The sequence below is a fragment of the Rhizophagus irregularis genome, chromosome 4 (assembly GCF_026210795.1).
Source record: "Rhizophagus irregularis chromosome 4, complete sequence".
Taxonomy (NCBI): domain Eukaryota; kingdom Fungi; phylum Glomeromycota; class Glomeromycetes; order Glomerales; family Glomeraceae; genus Rhizophagus; species Rhizophagus irregularis.
The window spans coordinates 3,542,838-3,557,073 of record NC_089432.1 but is presented as its reverse complement, the minus strand read 5'-3'; the positions used below and the strand labels follow the sequence as shown (position 1 = coordinate 3,557,073).

Here is a 14,236-nt window from a genome sequence, read left to right as displayed (position 1 = left end):
GTTTATTATTGAAGAATCAAAAGATTACAAGATCTGAAGATTTGAAAGATTCAAATATTGAAGATTAGATTTGAAAAGATTTAAAGATTTGGAATATTTATGGTGGAATATTTGGGGTACTTCTAATTTTAGAGTAGTTTAGCGAAATATCAAAATGTATAAAAAGTTTTGAACTTAAGTTCAATAGCTTTGCCTCATTAATTTTTAGAATATAAAATAAAACTATGTATAAATAAAATTTGGAATTAATTATTTTATGAATAAAAGATAAGTTATTAAAGTATTATTATAATATGGGGAGATTAATGTATTTTATTTGTACTAATTCTAAAGCATAAGTAAGAGTGAGTGTTATAAATAAAGGGGACCTCTCGCATTTTGTTTGTAATGTTTAAAGTGTAGTTCAAATCTAAACCAAGCATATTAATTTTTGTGTAATGCATGGTATTTTGTCTACTGACAGCAGGTGTCAGACATTCAGTTGGTGACAACGGCTTGATGAAAGACTTTTTAAGATAGCTGAAATTAATGACAAATTTGGGTTCTATATATTAGAAGGGATAAAAGTGAGATTAAATAGGACCCTGGATATCTAATATAAAGGTCATAATGGACTTTTGGCCAAAAACACCCCTTTTTGCTGAAACTCAAAAAATCGTTTTTTGTAAATATCTCGGCATCTAGTAATTCAATTTTAATGAACTTTTTTTATTTTGTAGCCCTCATTTAGCTCTACAATTTAAAAAAAAGTTCATCAAAATTGGACTACTGGATGCCGAGATATTTACAAAAATGATTTTTTGAAATGAAAAATGGGCCAATCTGCCGAAAGTGTGACTTATGACCTGTTTTGGAGATATCCGGGGCTTTGATTAAATGGAAGGCAAAAGCTATAACACAAAAAGGTAAATGATACTGCAATAACAAATATAATTTAACCATTTATTTTAAAAATTGTTATTAATTTAATAGATAATAATAAAGAAGTCAAAAGGAAACTTCTAATAAGGAATTAAAAAGTAAGTTATTTATTAAATATCAATATAATATTCTTGTTTATTTATTAATTAATCATTTAATTTCTTTAAATTATATTAGAAAAAGTATCATTACATGATGTAACTAATAGAGAGAAGCTGAAAAAAAAGGTCAACGTTTACTGATCTTATTTATAAGAAACTTTTAACTTCTCTTCAGGGTAATAATATTATCAATAACATAGCAAACAAATCATTTTCCTTGCAAATATTAAGTTTGATGAAAAGACTGATTCTCATATACAAGTGAAAAAAAGCTATACATCCAAAAAGTGGATCTGTCTTTGATTTCATGATTTGTCCACCCAATGATAAATCAGAAATCGTAAAAAGCCCTTTCTTAGATATCCCAGAGCCAGAAATCAAAAGATGTAATGACAAATGTGGAATTATTCCATTTGTGATCAGAAGCACTAGTGATAATGCATATATTAAAATATGATTTACAAGAAAAGAAAAGTACCAGACAAATTCGACTACCTCTATGGGATCGTTACAACAGGTGAGATTTTTTTTGCCATGGTTGCATCATCTATTCTAACTACAGATTAGCCAGAAAGAATTTATTGTACGAAGGGCAACTATCATATTGAACTTACCAAGGATATTTTAGATAATGCAAAATTTTATCAAGAAAGAAGTTATAGGGGCAATCGTAGGTTATTGAAGGGTAGAGGTTGATGAATCTCCAGATAGTAAGAGAGTTAAGACAAAAAATTTATTAAGGAATGATCGTATATAATAGTCTACCATTAGCATAGAAATTTCATCATGTATCCACAAAGTTTTGAATATGTAATTTATTTTTTTATGCTGCTGTATCATTGCTATATTGTATTAATAAAATACCCTTGCAAAGTTTATTGTGGATAATCTGTGAGTATCAAATAGTATATCATATTTCAACAGCAAATTTTTTTTATTGTAAAGTATGACACTCATTGCGTAAAATAATTAAGTTTTGCCTATATCAGGCTTTATTTTGAAACATAAATTTCTAAGATATTCAGATCGTCTAGTGAAACCATGAAACCATTTTAATCTGAGTTAAAACTCTGATCGGTAAAATTAATTCCAAAAAAAACAGCAGTGATTTGCATAAATTTTATTAATTATCTACAATGATGTTAAAACTGCATTACATATATACAGTTTACGACATAAATATTCAGAATTTTTATTTTTATGCATAAAGAAGTGCTGTCACACCAAGTCTTGTACAACCAAAATAATAATTAAAATGGAAGTTGATCAGCCCTTTTTAAACATAAATATAGTGTGAAAAATTCTCACCTGATTGTTTATCAGCAGCAAAATAAAATCATGGCACCCACTTCGGTATTTGAAATGCAAAGGTTGACTGTTAAGGAGTTATGGGATAATAATATATGAAAACCCTCTGAAATAATTAAAATGACTGGTTTTCCAAAGTCTACAGTATATGACATTATCAATCATCTAAAAAAAACAGGAAGTGTTGAACACTTACCTATTTCTGGTTGTCCTCTTATTCTGACACCAAAAAACATCGATATCTTGGCCATCTTCTTAAAAATGATAATGCAACAACTTCAGCTTTAATGACAACAAAGCTGAATAATTTGTATTCAGATCTTAATGTATCAACCTAAACTGTACAATGTACTCTTAAAAATAAACTTAATTATATTGTTTGTAGACCATAGTCTGTTTCTCTTCTTAAAGAAAGTCATGTTGAAATTCGTCTTCAATGGACCTTAAATCACATCCAAGATAACTGGACTCTCACAATTTTTTCAGATGAACGTGCATTTCAGACATTTCATAATACTCAAATTGTATATTACAAGGCTAGAAACCTACATCCAGTACATCCTATGGTAAAACATCTATATAAGGTTCATATTTGGGGTGCATTTTGCCACCAAGGGCCAATTGGAATTGTATTATTTACAGAAAACATGAATTCTGCTAAATACTGTAAAATCCTTCAATCTCAACTACTTCCTAATACTTATCATGCTGGTTATAAATGGAATTTTCAGCAGAACAATGCGCCAATGCATATCACGAAGCTTACTCATCAATTTTTTGTGATTAATGATGTTCCGGTTATTAATTGGCCTGCAAACTCACCTGATTTGAACCCCATCAAAAATTTATGGGCGATTCTTAAAGAAAATGTAGAAAGAAGGGTTAATAATTGGGTTATGAAAAAAAATCACTTGGTGCTAATGATTTTCAAGGCATAATTCAGCAAGAATGGGATAATATTGATAAAAATCTCTTCTTTAGTTTAGCAGATAGCATGTCAGATCGGATTAACATGGTCATAGAAAATAATGGTTATACGATAAATTACTAACTTTTAAAGTATGTTTATCTGCACATCTTAAGCTATTAATGGTATAAATTTGAAATAAAAAAATAAAATTTCAGTTATTATGTTTTTATATATTGTGATAAAATTCTGGATATTTATATCATTAAGGTTGCTTGCCGAAACCTAAGGGTTTAGGCAAGATGGCGTTTCGCCGAAAAGCGAAATTCTGCCAAAACTATATTAAAGTTATATTAAAAAACTGGCAAAACTTTGGAGAATGGCGAAACTGCTGAAACTTATTATAAATGCTGAAACTGCTGAAACTCTGCCAAAACTATAATAAATCTATAGTAAAATTTTGACGAAACTAATCGTAGGATTTTGAAGAGGTTTAGACAAGCAACCTTATATGTCATGAACTGTATATAATTACCTCACAGCGATTTGTTGTACACCTAAATATATAGCTCCAAGGAGGAAACTTTTTAACACATTTCTATAGGATCCTTCTGGAATATTACTTGCATTTGGGATATAAAGACATGGTAATAAATTTACTGAAAGAGTGGACTGACCAAAAAAGCACTAAAAAAATAAGCTTTATCCATCGATTTTTACTACAAATTTTGACTACAGAATTGTGGCCTTATTCTCCCTCGTCTTCCTTCTCTTCCATTGTCTTAATGCTCTTGATAATACTTTTAAGTATTTGTCAGAGAGTAAGTACTTTGTTTGATAGGAATGCATTCATCATTATAGCGTATCTATATTTCCTTATCTTTTTTGCAATTAGATGGAATGTGAGTAAAGAGTATTCAAATATTTCGTTGAGATCCCCTAATTCCCTCTGTCATCAATTTACAGAGTTGCCACATTGAACGGGCATTCTCATGGTCGAACGAATGAATAATCAAACGAACGAACAATTAAACGAACAAGCAAATAATCAACGGCATAATTAACAAACAACATAATCAACAAACAACATACAACAACATATAACAACAACATTCTTGGTTCTCAACATAAATAGCGTTAGTAATATAAAACACCAAGCGATATAAAATAAAATTTAACTTCTCTAAATTTTCTCCAAATCATATCCACTTTTACCTTTAATTTTAAACTTCGATAGCTCTCGCTACGAATTATTACTTTTCAAAAACGTATATTTAATTCATCTTAAAATTTTCATTTTAATCAATTAAAATTAATTAAGCAAACATTAATTAAAGTTTAGGGTGAACCTATTACCTTTAATTAATATTAAACTTTACTAACAAATAATTAAATGAAACTTATATTTTTATTGAGTTCTGTAAATGAGAACTATGGAATTACTTTGAATTCCGCTCTCTATTTATACAAATTTTATGCTACTTTCTATTCTATCTATATACTATCTTTTATGTACTTTTTACATATTATCTTTAAACTATTTTTCTAATATGCTATCTATATTTTAAATACGCTATCTTTTAATATGCTATCTTTTTATATATGTTCTTTTTAATATGTTATCTTTTATATTCCATCTTTATACTATTTTTTTATATTATTTTATGTTCTTTAATCTTTCTGACATTATTTTATATGTTCTTTTAATTCGCTTTAAGTGTTCTGCTTATAATCTATCTTTTGAGGACCCCAGATATCTAATATAAAGGTCATAATGGACTTTTGGCCAAAAACATCCCTTTTTGCTGAAACTCAAAAAATCGTTTTTTGTAAATATCTCAGCATCCAGTAATTCAATTTTAATGAACTTTTTTTATTTTGTAACCCTAATTTAGTTCTACAATTTAAAAAAAAGTTCATCAAAATTGGACTACTAAATGCCGAGATATTTACAAAAAATGATTTTTTGAGCCCCTGAAAAATGGGCCAATCTGCCGAAAGTGTGACTTATGACCTGTTTTGGAGATATCCTGGGTCCTATCTTTTGTGGCTTATAATTATTCATTCTAATTATTCTTATTGTTAAAGATTGCTAAGCCGCAATTGATCGACTCTAATTATTCTATTGGTTCTTTGTCAATCATTCGATAAATATTACATCATGTAGATCATTACTCTTCCTAAATGTTTATCCTTTTCAGCTAATCATTTATCCATTCACGCTGATTCGAGATTAGTTCATTCGTACTTAGTACTTGACGTTCACATTTGTCCATTTGGTATATATTATTTGCTCTCGCTTAATATTTGTCCATTTACATCGTAATAAAATTCTTATATGGCCAAAACAATCAATTACCTTGAAATTGGATTCCTGCAATACCAGCTGTCAAATTTTCTATTCCTAATAAGATGTAAAAACCTAAGATATCAGTATAGGTTTGTGAATTTGAAGATTAAGTCAAAATATGTTGACTAATTTATTATGACTCACTTACTGGTGGCATCAGGTTGCTCTATAATAATGTGAATGTGTTCTTTAGGCAGGTTTGACTATAAGAAGTAGGAAAGAAAAGCACGAGATTATGTAAGTATTTAGTATTATTGGCAAATAATGACAAAAGACGAAAAAAATATAAATTTTGTTTTAACTCACCAGTAAGAATGGACTATTCAAGCAAATGATTACATATTCATTTATTGTATAAGATATTATTAAGGAAAAAGCAGAAAAAAATCATGTAAATTTAGAATATGATGAAGGTAGTAGATATGGGAAATATTGTGGTCTTAATCACAATCATGATGGAGAAGGATGAAATTGTGATAGTAGTGGTAGTACATAATACTCTAACAATGTTTCCTTCGATGCTTCTTTAACAGTTAATCCCAAAATTTTTAATTTGTTTTCATCATTTAATATACTGTCAATATGTGCCATCAGTTCCTTTTTTTCTTTAACATTTTATACCATCTAATCTGTCATACTAAAAATGTTATTTTAAAAACTATCAGTCTTACGTTAGTAATCAGATAGTATTGTTTAAATCAAGAAACATGTCTTCATATAGCAAATTCACAAACCAGCTTCGATACTGATGTTCACTACTCCCTTCATTATTTAAGACATGTTTTGTTAATTGATAACATGTTAAACTACAAATATAAAGGATTAATAAAATCATATAAGTTAAAAAGTAGACAATTAATAGTAGGAACTTGAAATATGTTACCTACCCATTTCATCAACCAGTGTTTTTGAAATTTGTAATTGCCTTGATAACTAGGTACAAATAAGATTGAATCAAGATCAACAAAGTTATTCTCTGTAGCTTTCTCCAATGATTCATCATATTCATTTAAAATAGTCTCAACTTTATGAAGTTGAGGTGAGGATTCCAAGCTAATTTCATTATCTTTCTTGTAAAATACATTCCTTATAAAAATATTCAAAAATATTAGCTTCCATTAATCTGATCCATCTAGCTATAGCTACTACTTACATAAATTTTATTGGTCAAGTTGTGAATATAACATTCTAATAAATAAGCTTGGGTATAATATTGTCAACTTTCACCTGGAAGTCTTTCTTTTATAAAAGCAAGTCATACTACTCCATACAGGTCAAACAGGTTGAAACTTTCTGCATAATGTTGACCAAACTCTTTTGCAGTATATCGTACAGAAATCTCAAATTGATTACCAAACATTGAATTTGTTTTACTAATGCCAGCTTTGACTTGAGTAACATCACCTTTGACTTGAGCAACATTTTTTTAAGATTTCTTCCAAAGGATCTGTCGCTTCTATCATGATAAAGTGTAGATAATTTTATCGTATCTCTAAGTATCAAAATTTGAGCTAATATCTAATTTATATTTTGAAAATGAAAAGTATATCTTAGTTAATGAAATTTCGAAAATATGAATGGTTTTGTGTTTCAAAATCCAAAGAAAGATATTTTTTATCTGAAGGAAGCTAGAAAATCTTTCCTGAAGAAATCTTGTCACAAAATTTGCATTAGTTCTGTAACAAATACTAAACATGAAATTAAGGAATAAGGAAAATTTTAATATCTATTAAGAACTTTAACAGTCAGAAATTTCTCAGTAACTTGGTGCAATTATAAAAAAAAAATAATTTTTTTAATATAAAAAAAAAAGTAAAAAAAAAAATGGGAAAATCCATTTATAAATTTGCACTTAAGTAAGTCTGTCACACAGACTGATCTGTGGTAAAATTAACCGATGCGATCATTGATATTATTATTTATAATTGTTTTATAGTGATTATTTTAATTCTGATAATTCTAATAATTGATATATTACAATTATCACATGATTAATCATTAAGGAGCGCAACTGCGAATTATGATTTCTGTTGTGCTAAATTCTAAAGTTTATTATTTATTTTTATTTTTATGTTTCAGAGAGTACATAGTACAAATTATCAAATTTTTTTCTATATTTAATCTGATGCACGATTACGAATCACGTGATGCTTATCCAATAAAATATGTCCCTCGCTATAACAAAACAACCAAAAATTCTTCGCTAATGAAGTTGAGGTGCAGGACGGCTTTTTTGCTATACCAAGGGTAGATTGTATTTAGAAAAAAACAATTGTAGGTTAATATACTTTATTGGTTAATTATCGTAGGATAGAAAACAAAGTCCTACAATTTTCTATTTTATCTTATTTGTACTATACATTATAACGCAAATGTTATTTAAGTAATTAGTTATTTATTTTTATATATGTACTTCGTGAAGTTTCAAAGATTTTTAAAACACTAAAACACTTGCAATAAATATTGGGTGAAATAATAGCATCCACCCTCCCATCTTGCAAACTTGAGTCTTATTTTATAAAAAAAATTTGCAATGCAAAAATGTGAGAAAAAAAATTTTTTTTTTTAACTAATAAATTTATGACGTGTCAGAAAAAAAAAGAAATTAAATCCAAAAAAAGGTAATTGATAAGCCCAGCGACTAATTTTAAAAAATCTCACAGCCACAATAATATTGTTTATTATTTAGGAAATATTAAGGCTTAATTAATGAGCTGTAGTTATTTTACAATCACAAAAAATAAAAAAAAAAATTTTATTTTTATTCTATTTTATTAAAAGTGATCTACTTGTACGTTTAAGGAATAATTTGGTGAAAATCCTAATCAATAATAATAATAAAATAAAATAAATTAAATTAAATATATTAATAAATAATTGCGAAAAAAAAAATTTTTTTTTTTACGAAAGAAGAAAGTAATTGATTTAATTATATTTAATCTGAAAAGGTAATCGATAAGCCTCAGTGTGACTAATTTTAGCAACCACAATATGATTGTTCAATACCTTCTTAGGAAATATTGAGGCTTAATAGCCGATTTGAGTTTCTTCGCAGAGCATTTGCAATATTATAAGAAGTGATAATTTAAATCATCCACTCCGTTACGTGCTAATTTTGTTATATATTCCATATAATGTGTCGAGTTAAATTCTGTGAATCCAAAGGACTGTTCATATAGAATTGTAGCATTATCATAGGACCCCGGATATCTAATATAAAGGTCATAATGGACTTTTGGCCAAAAACACCCCTTTTTGCTGAAACTCAAAAAATCGTTTTTTGTAAATATCTCAGCATCCAGTAATTCAATTTTAATGAACTTTTTTTATTTTGTAGCCCTCATTTAGCTCTACAATTTAAAAAAATGTTCATCAAAATTGGACTACTGGATGCCGAGATATTTACAAAAAACGATTTTTTAAGCTCCTGAAAAATGGGCCAATCTGCCAAAAGTGTGACTTAGAGATCATCGTACTTTCTCTCCCGTTGGGCTTTGCCCATTTTTTCCCATGAAGTTATGGATGAAAAATATGAGGATTTTTTGCCTTGAGTGATAGTAAAAGGACTTTTCGACGTTATATGAAGTTATTACTGAGGTCTTTAGTTTCGCCCGAACTCCTTACGGCTTATATTGAGTTAGGACCGTTATCATGAGTCTTGGAGTTACCAATAATACTGTAAGATGGCAGTTCCATACGAACGTTCCCTGGGCTTTCTGAAAGGTTGAAAAGTAGTGCATCTTGGTTCCTACGCCTTTAAAGTCTAACTGGCCAAGTGGTTCGCAGGCCGGACCGGTATTTCTTGGAAGGAGCTCCTGACTAACGTATTTCTTGCTAGTTGATGTTGTTAATGGGGAGTTAGTCTTCTAAAATAAGGAGACGGAGTTGAGGTGTATGTTTGGTGTTTTTTACTCAGGTTTTTCTCATTGCACTTCGAGTTTTCCTGAGGTTTATGTTTTTATTTTTTGCTTTTTGTTTTTCTTGGTCGCTTTTTCGGTGTAATCTTATTTTCTTTGGGGGTGGGGGGATACTGGAAAATTTGATCATCATGGTGGCTTGGTGTTACTAATTTTGAAAATCGATGATCATCTGGGTGATAAGGGGGGTGACAGGTTGGGTACCGCAGTTTTTGTAGTATGCCAATCAAGGTGGTCACATGTTGGACTATCATTGGATTGACTTATCTAGGTAGATCTTAGGTCGATGGATTGTTCGCAATGAGGTGGGTGTCCTCCATTTGGGATCGTTCGAAATGAGGTGGGTGTCCCTTCGGGGATTGCACGACACTAAAAAGTTGCCCATCGGCTGGACTGCACGACACTAAAAAGTTCCCTGAGATCTTTGTGAAATAGGTTTGTTATTCATAGTATGTAGTCAAATAGGGGAAATTGAATTTTGTGTATTTTTGATAGCGCTAATGGTATTTGGCAATGGGATTCTTTGATCTTTAAATGTAGCAAGGGGTCTCGCTGGGTACGTATAGCATAGTCGATTCTACCGGGTTTGAGATATAATTTGGGGGGGAGGGGGGTAGCCATAGTTATTTATATAGAGAGGGTGTTGGGTTTATAATCTTGCATTTCTTTTTATGTATTTTTGGAAGATTATTGTTCTTGTATTAGATTAGTTCTGCACTTTGTTGCAGTTCTTTTTTGAATACCTGGTATTCTCTAAAGTAACTTGTGGCAAAAATTAATAAAATTCAAGCGCAGCTTTGTTAAACCGAAAGTGTGACTTATGACCTGTTTTGGAGATATCCGGGGTCCTGTTATCATCCTGATATAAAACAGCATTATTCTTATCACCTCTCCTTGAATTTGATGGTTTTTGGTCAGCATTTATGTTATAAATTCTATCTTTATGTGCTTCGTTTACGACTTCTCCACTAAATCAAAGATATGTGTCAATTTATCATAAAATAAAAAGTAACAAGATTAAAAGTTTACAAGGTAATTCCTGATGTCAATTTTCCAAAAAACATCGAAAATAGATCTAAAATTTGATAGACCGTTTAGTTAGTATACTAAGTTTTTTCATCACTGTCTGTTTGCAAGCCACCATAGTAGTAGTAAAATAAAAAATATCGACAGACTTCTCTCATCCATAACATCAATGGCCGTGCACCCTTATCAAGTGTTTATTTCTACTTTCGACAATGCATTTTTAATTATTTTCGCAATTAAGATATTTCTTGATATCTTTAGGGAGATCAATCTCAACAGAGCTATTATCTCGAACTGGTCCTCCGCATCCATTTCTGATAATAGTCTGAACAGTTCGCATAAAATATATATATTTCGATTTCTCATGTCATCAAAAAGTTCATTAATCTTGTTTTTCTTTACAACATTTGTTTCGACCGCAACCTACATGATAGATATCCATTCATTTGTGGTTTGCATGTCTTTCAGCCTAGAGCTCCGAACAGGTCGGGTCAGGTCGGGTTACATGGTTAACCCGAACCGAAATTTTTTTTCAGGTCAGGTCAGGTCGGGTAAACCGTTCTGACCCGACCCGACCTATTTGACCTGAAAGTATTTGGGTCACTTCGGATAACTCAGGTTACCCAAAGTTTTATTATTAAATATTGTAAAAAAACGTTTTGTAACGTTTTTTACTTTTTGTTTTTATTCCTTTTGATTTTACATGTAAAAACGCCAAAACTGATAGTTTTGGCATTTTTTTTTCAATTTTACATGTAAAAACGCCAGAATCATTAGTTCCAGCAGTTTTCTTTTTGATTTTACATGCAAAAACGCTGAAACTGATAGTTTCGGCATTTTTTTTTCAATTTTACATGTAAAAATGCCAGAATCATTAGTTCCGGTGTTTTTCTTTTTAATTTTACATGTAAAAACGCTGAAACTGATAGTTTTGGCATTTTTTTTCAATTGTACATGTAAAAACGCCAGAATCATTAGTTCTGGTAGTTTTCTTTTTGATTTTACATGTAAAAATGCCGGAATCATTAGTTCCAGCGTTTTTCTTTTTGATTTTACATGTAAAAACGCTGGAATAATTAGTTCCGGCAGTTTTCTTTTGATTTTACATGTAAAAATGCCGAAACTGATAGTTTCGGCATTTATTTTTTGATTTTACATGTAAAAGCGCCAGAATAATTAGTTCCAGCGTTTTTCCTTTTTGATTTTACATGTAAAAACGCTGAAACTGATAGTTTTGGCATTTTTTTTTCAATTTTACATGTAAAAATGCCAAAATCATTGGTTCCGGTGGTTTTCTTTTTGATTTTACATGTAAAAATGCCGAAACTGATAGTTTCAGCATTTTTTTTCAATTTTACATGTAAAAATGCTGGAATCATTAGTTCCGGTGTTTTTCTTTTTGATTTTACATGTAAAAATGCCAGAATAATTAGTTCCGGCGGTTTTCTTTTGATTTTACATGTAAAAATGCTGAAACTGATAGTTTTGGCATTTATTTTTCGATTTTACATGTAAAAGTGCCAGAATAATTAGTTCCGGCATTTTTCCTTTTTGATTTTACATGTAAAAATGCTGAAACTGATAGTTTTGGCAGTTTTTTTTCAATTTTACATGTAAAAATGCTGAAATCATTAGTTCTGGCGTTTTTCTTTTTGATTTTACATGTAAAAACGCTGAAACTGATAGTTTCGGCATTTTTTTCAATTTTACATGTAAAAATGCCAGAATCATTAGTTCTGGCATTTTTCTTTTTGATTTCACATGTAAAAACGCCGAAACTGATAGTTTTGGCATTTTTTTTTGATTTTACATGTAAAAATGCCGGAATCATTATAAGTTTCGGCGTTATTTAATTTATTTGACCCAAATATATGTCAGGTCAACAGGTCGGGTCGGGTACCGACCAGCACTAACCCAACCCGTGTCAGGTCATGAATTTGATGACCTGACCTGAATATTTCGGGTCAACCCGTCGGGTCACGCGATCTGTCGGGTCAGATTTCGGAGCTCTATTTCAGCCATCATGATAGTCCAAAACTCATAAATGCATCCATCAATACTTAAACCATACTGTATAGGAATCGATTTGTAGCCATTAAAAATTTCAATAGATTCTTTAATTAACAATAAACGAAACCACAAATAGAGGTAGCCACACTCTGTAAGTTCATGAAAGGATATTGGAGGAACCGCAGTCTATACATGGGCAGGAACCGTAGTCCCTCATGCTTTCTTGTCACAACCGCCATGTAACTCGCAAAAGCATGACCTTGTTAAGTATCTGGGGACTTGAAATTTTTTTTAGTAACAAAATCTCACGCACTATCCGTCACATGTGCGCCACACTTAATTTCAGTCAAGTTGCGTAATGCCGGCCATTTCAGGACATTTTTTCAGGTTATGCCGGGGTAGTCAATATTGGGTAGTCGATATTTTAGTAACTGCGGTCTAAGGAGGTTCGGAAGAAGAAAGAAAATCAGCAAAAAAAGAAAATGTTGCATGAAAAATAGAAATAAGGAAGGGTGTGACGAAAAATGTTACGTGATTTTTCGGGATATTTTTTTCAGGTTACGCTGGGAAAATCCTACAATATCTTGTTCTGCTCGTTCATTTAAATGACGTAAATGTATATAAATTTGGGATGAGATAATTTCTTATTTCAAAATGATATACATGTAAATATGGAATTATGATAATAAAAAAATTTTATCTTCCCATAATGTGGAACAAAAGAATATTTTTTCGAAAGTCAAATTTATCCCTGATCACTGATACCGTGATTAATAATTAATACACTCAATTTGCTCCCGTGTTCTGTGGTGGGTACTGGAACAAAAAAAAAAAATACTGGCTAGTTAAATATAAATTTCTGTTTATTATTCAATATAATTATTAAATTTAAATTGAGCTATAGCAAAGAATAATAGTTAATTGATGATGCTTGCGAAAAAAAATTGTATTGTAAGGAAGTATAAATTATGGTGAAGTGAAAAAAAAATTGTTGAAGCCTCGTGAAATTTTTTTTTTGATAATATCGATTGAAGCCTCACGAAAATTTTTTTTGAGAATGTGGATTGAAAGAATTTTTTTAATTTGAATTTAATTTGAAAAAAAACAATATGGTTAACTTTGTAAAATAAGTATAAAAAACTTCCTTCTTCCATTTAATTTTGTTTTTATTTTCAGTGTTTATTAAAAAATTTTCTTTTACAGAAAAAAAAATGCTGTCTAAGATTTCTACCATTTGTTACATACATGATTCCAACGAAAGAATTTACGTAAGAATATACGGTTAAAGAGATTACGCCTGTGTCAAGGTTGGACGTGAATGATGCGACGAAAATAATTTATTTGAAGATAAAAGCATTTATTCCTTCTGACAAGAATATTGAGACTCAGATTGAAGATTTTGAAAAGGGGGACATGATATGTTTAAGGGGGAAATTTATAGCCTGCGCAGGATGGTTTACGGTAAGTTCTTATAATCATTAATATTATTGTTCTTTTACTGAATTACTAAACATTATCTTTATTAATAAGATCAACGCGACCTCAATTAAGGTGATCGATGGGATGGACTTTGATATAATGCCTCCAGTGGGTTTGAGTATTATGTTGGTAGGTATCACTACCAAAACTGTCAGTGGAAGCTCTGTATTGGAGTTTTATGTCAAGGAGAATCTTGAAGACTGAGAACCCCAGGAGT

At 30.2% G+C, this 14,236-nt stretch overlaps 2 protein-coding genes across 2 annotated transcripts; one reads left to right on the top strand and one right to left on the bottom strand.

The window, feature by feature from the left end:
* Positions 1-6,354: 6,354 nt before the first annotated feature.
* On the bottom strand, positions 6,355-6,947 carry OCT59_024088 (uncharacterized protein; the record flags this gene model as incomplete). The annotated part of the gene is made up of 3 exons (XM_066135167.1): positions 6,355-6,393; positions 6,475-6,673; positions 6,859-6,947. 3 exons carry the CDS (start codon positions 6,945-6,947, stop codon positions 6,355-6,357), a joined length of 327 nt encoding a protein of 108 aa, XP_065991217.1.
* A 6,804-nt stretch (positions 6,948-13,751) lies between these two features.
* OCT59_024087 (uncharacterized protein) lies at positions 13,752-14,223 on the top strand (the record flags this gene model as incomplete). Its single annotated transcript, XM_066135165.1, has 3 exons — positions 13,752-13,808; positions 13,888-14,001; positions 14,071-14,223. 3 exons carry the CDS (start codon positions 13,752-13,754, stop codon positions 14,221-14,223), a joined length of 324 nt encoding a protein of 107 aa, XP_065991216.1.
* Between the last annotated feature and the right edge of the window lie 13 nt (positions 14,224-14,236).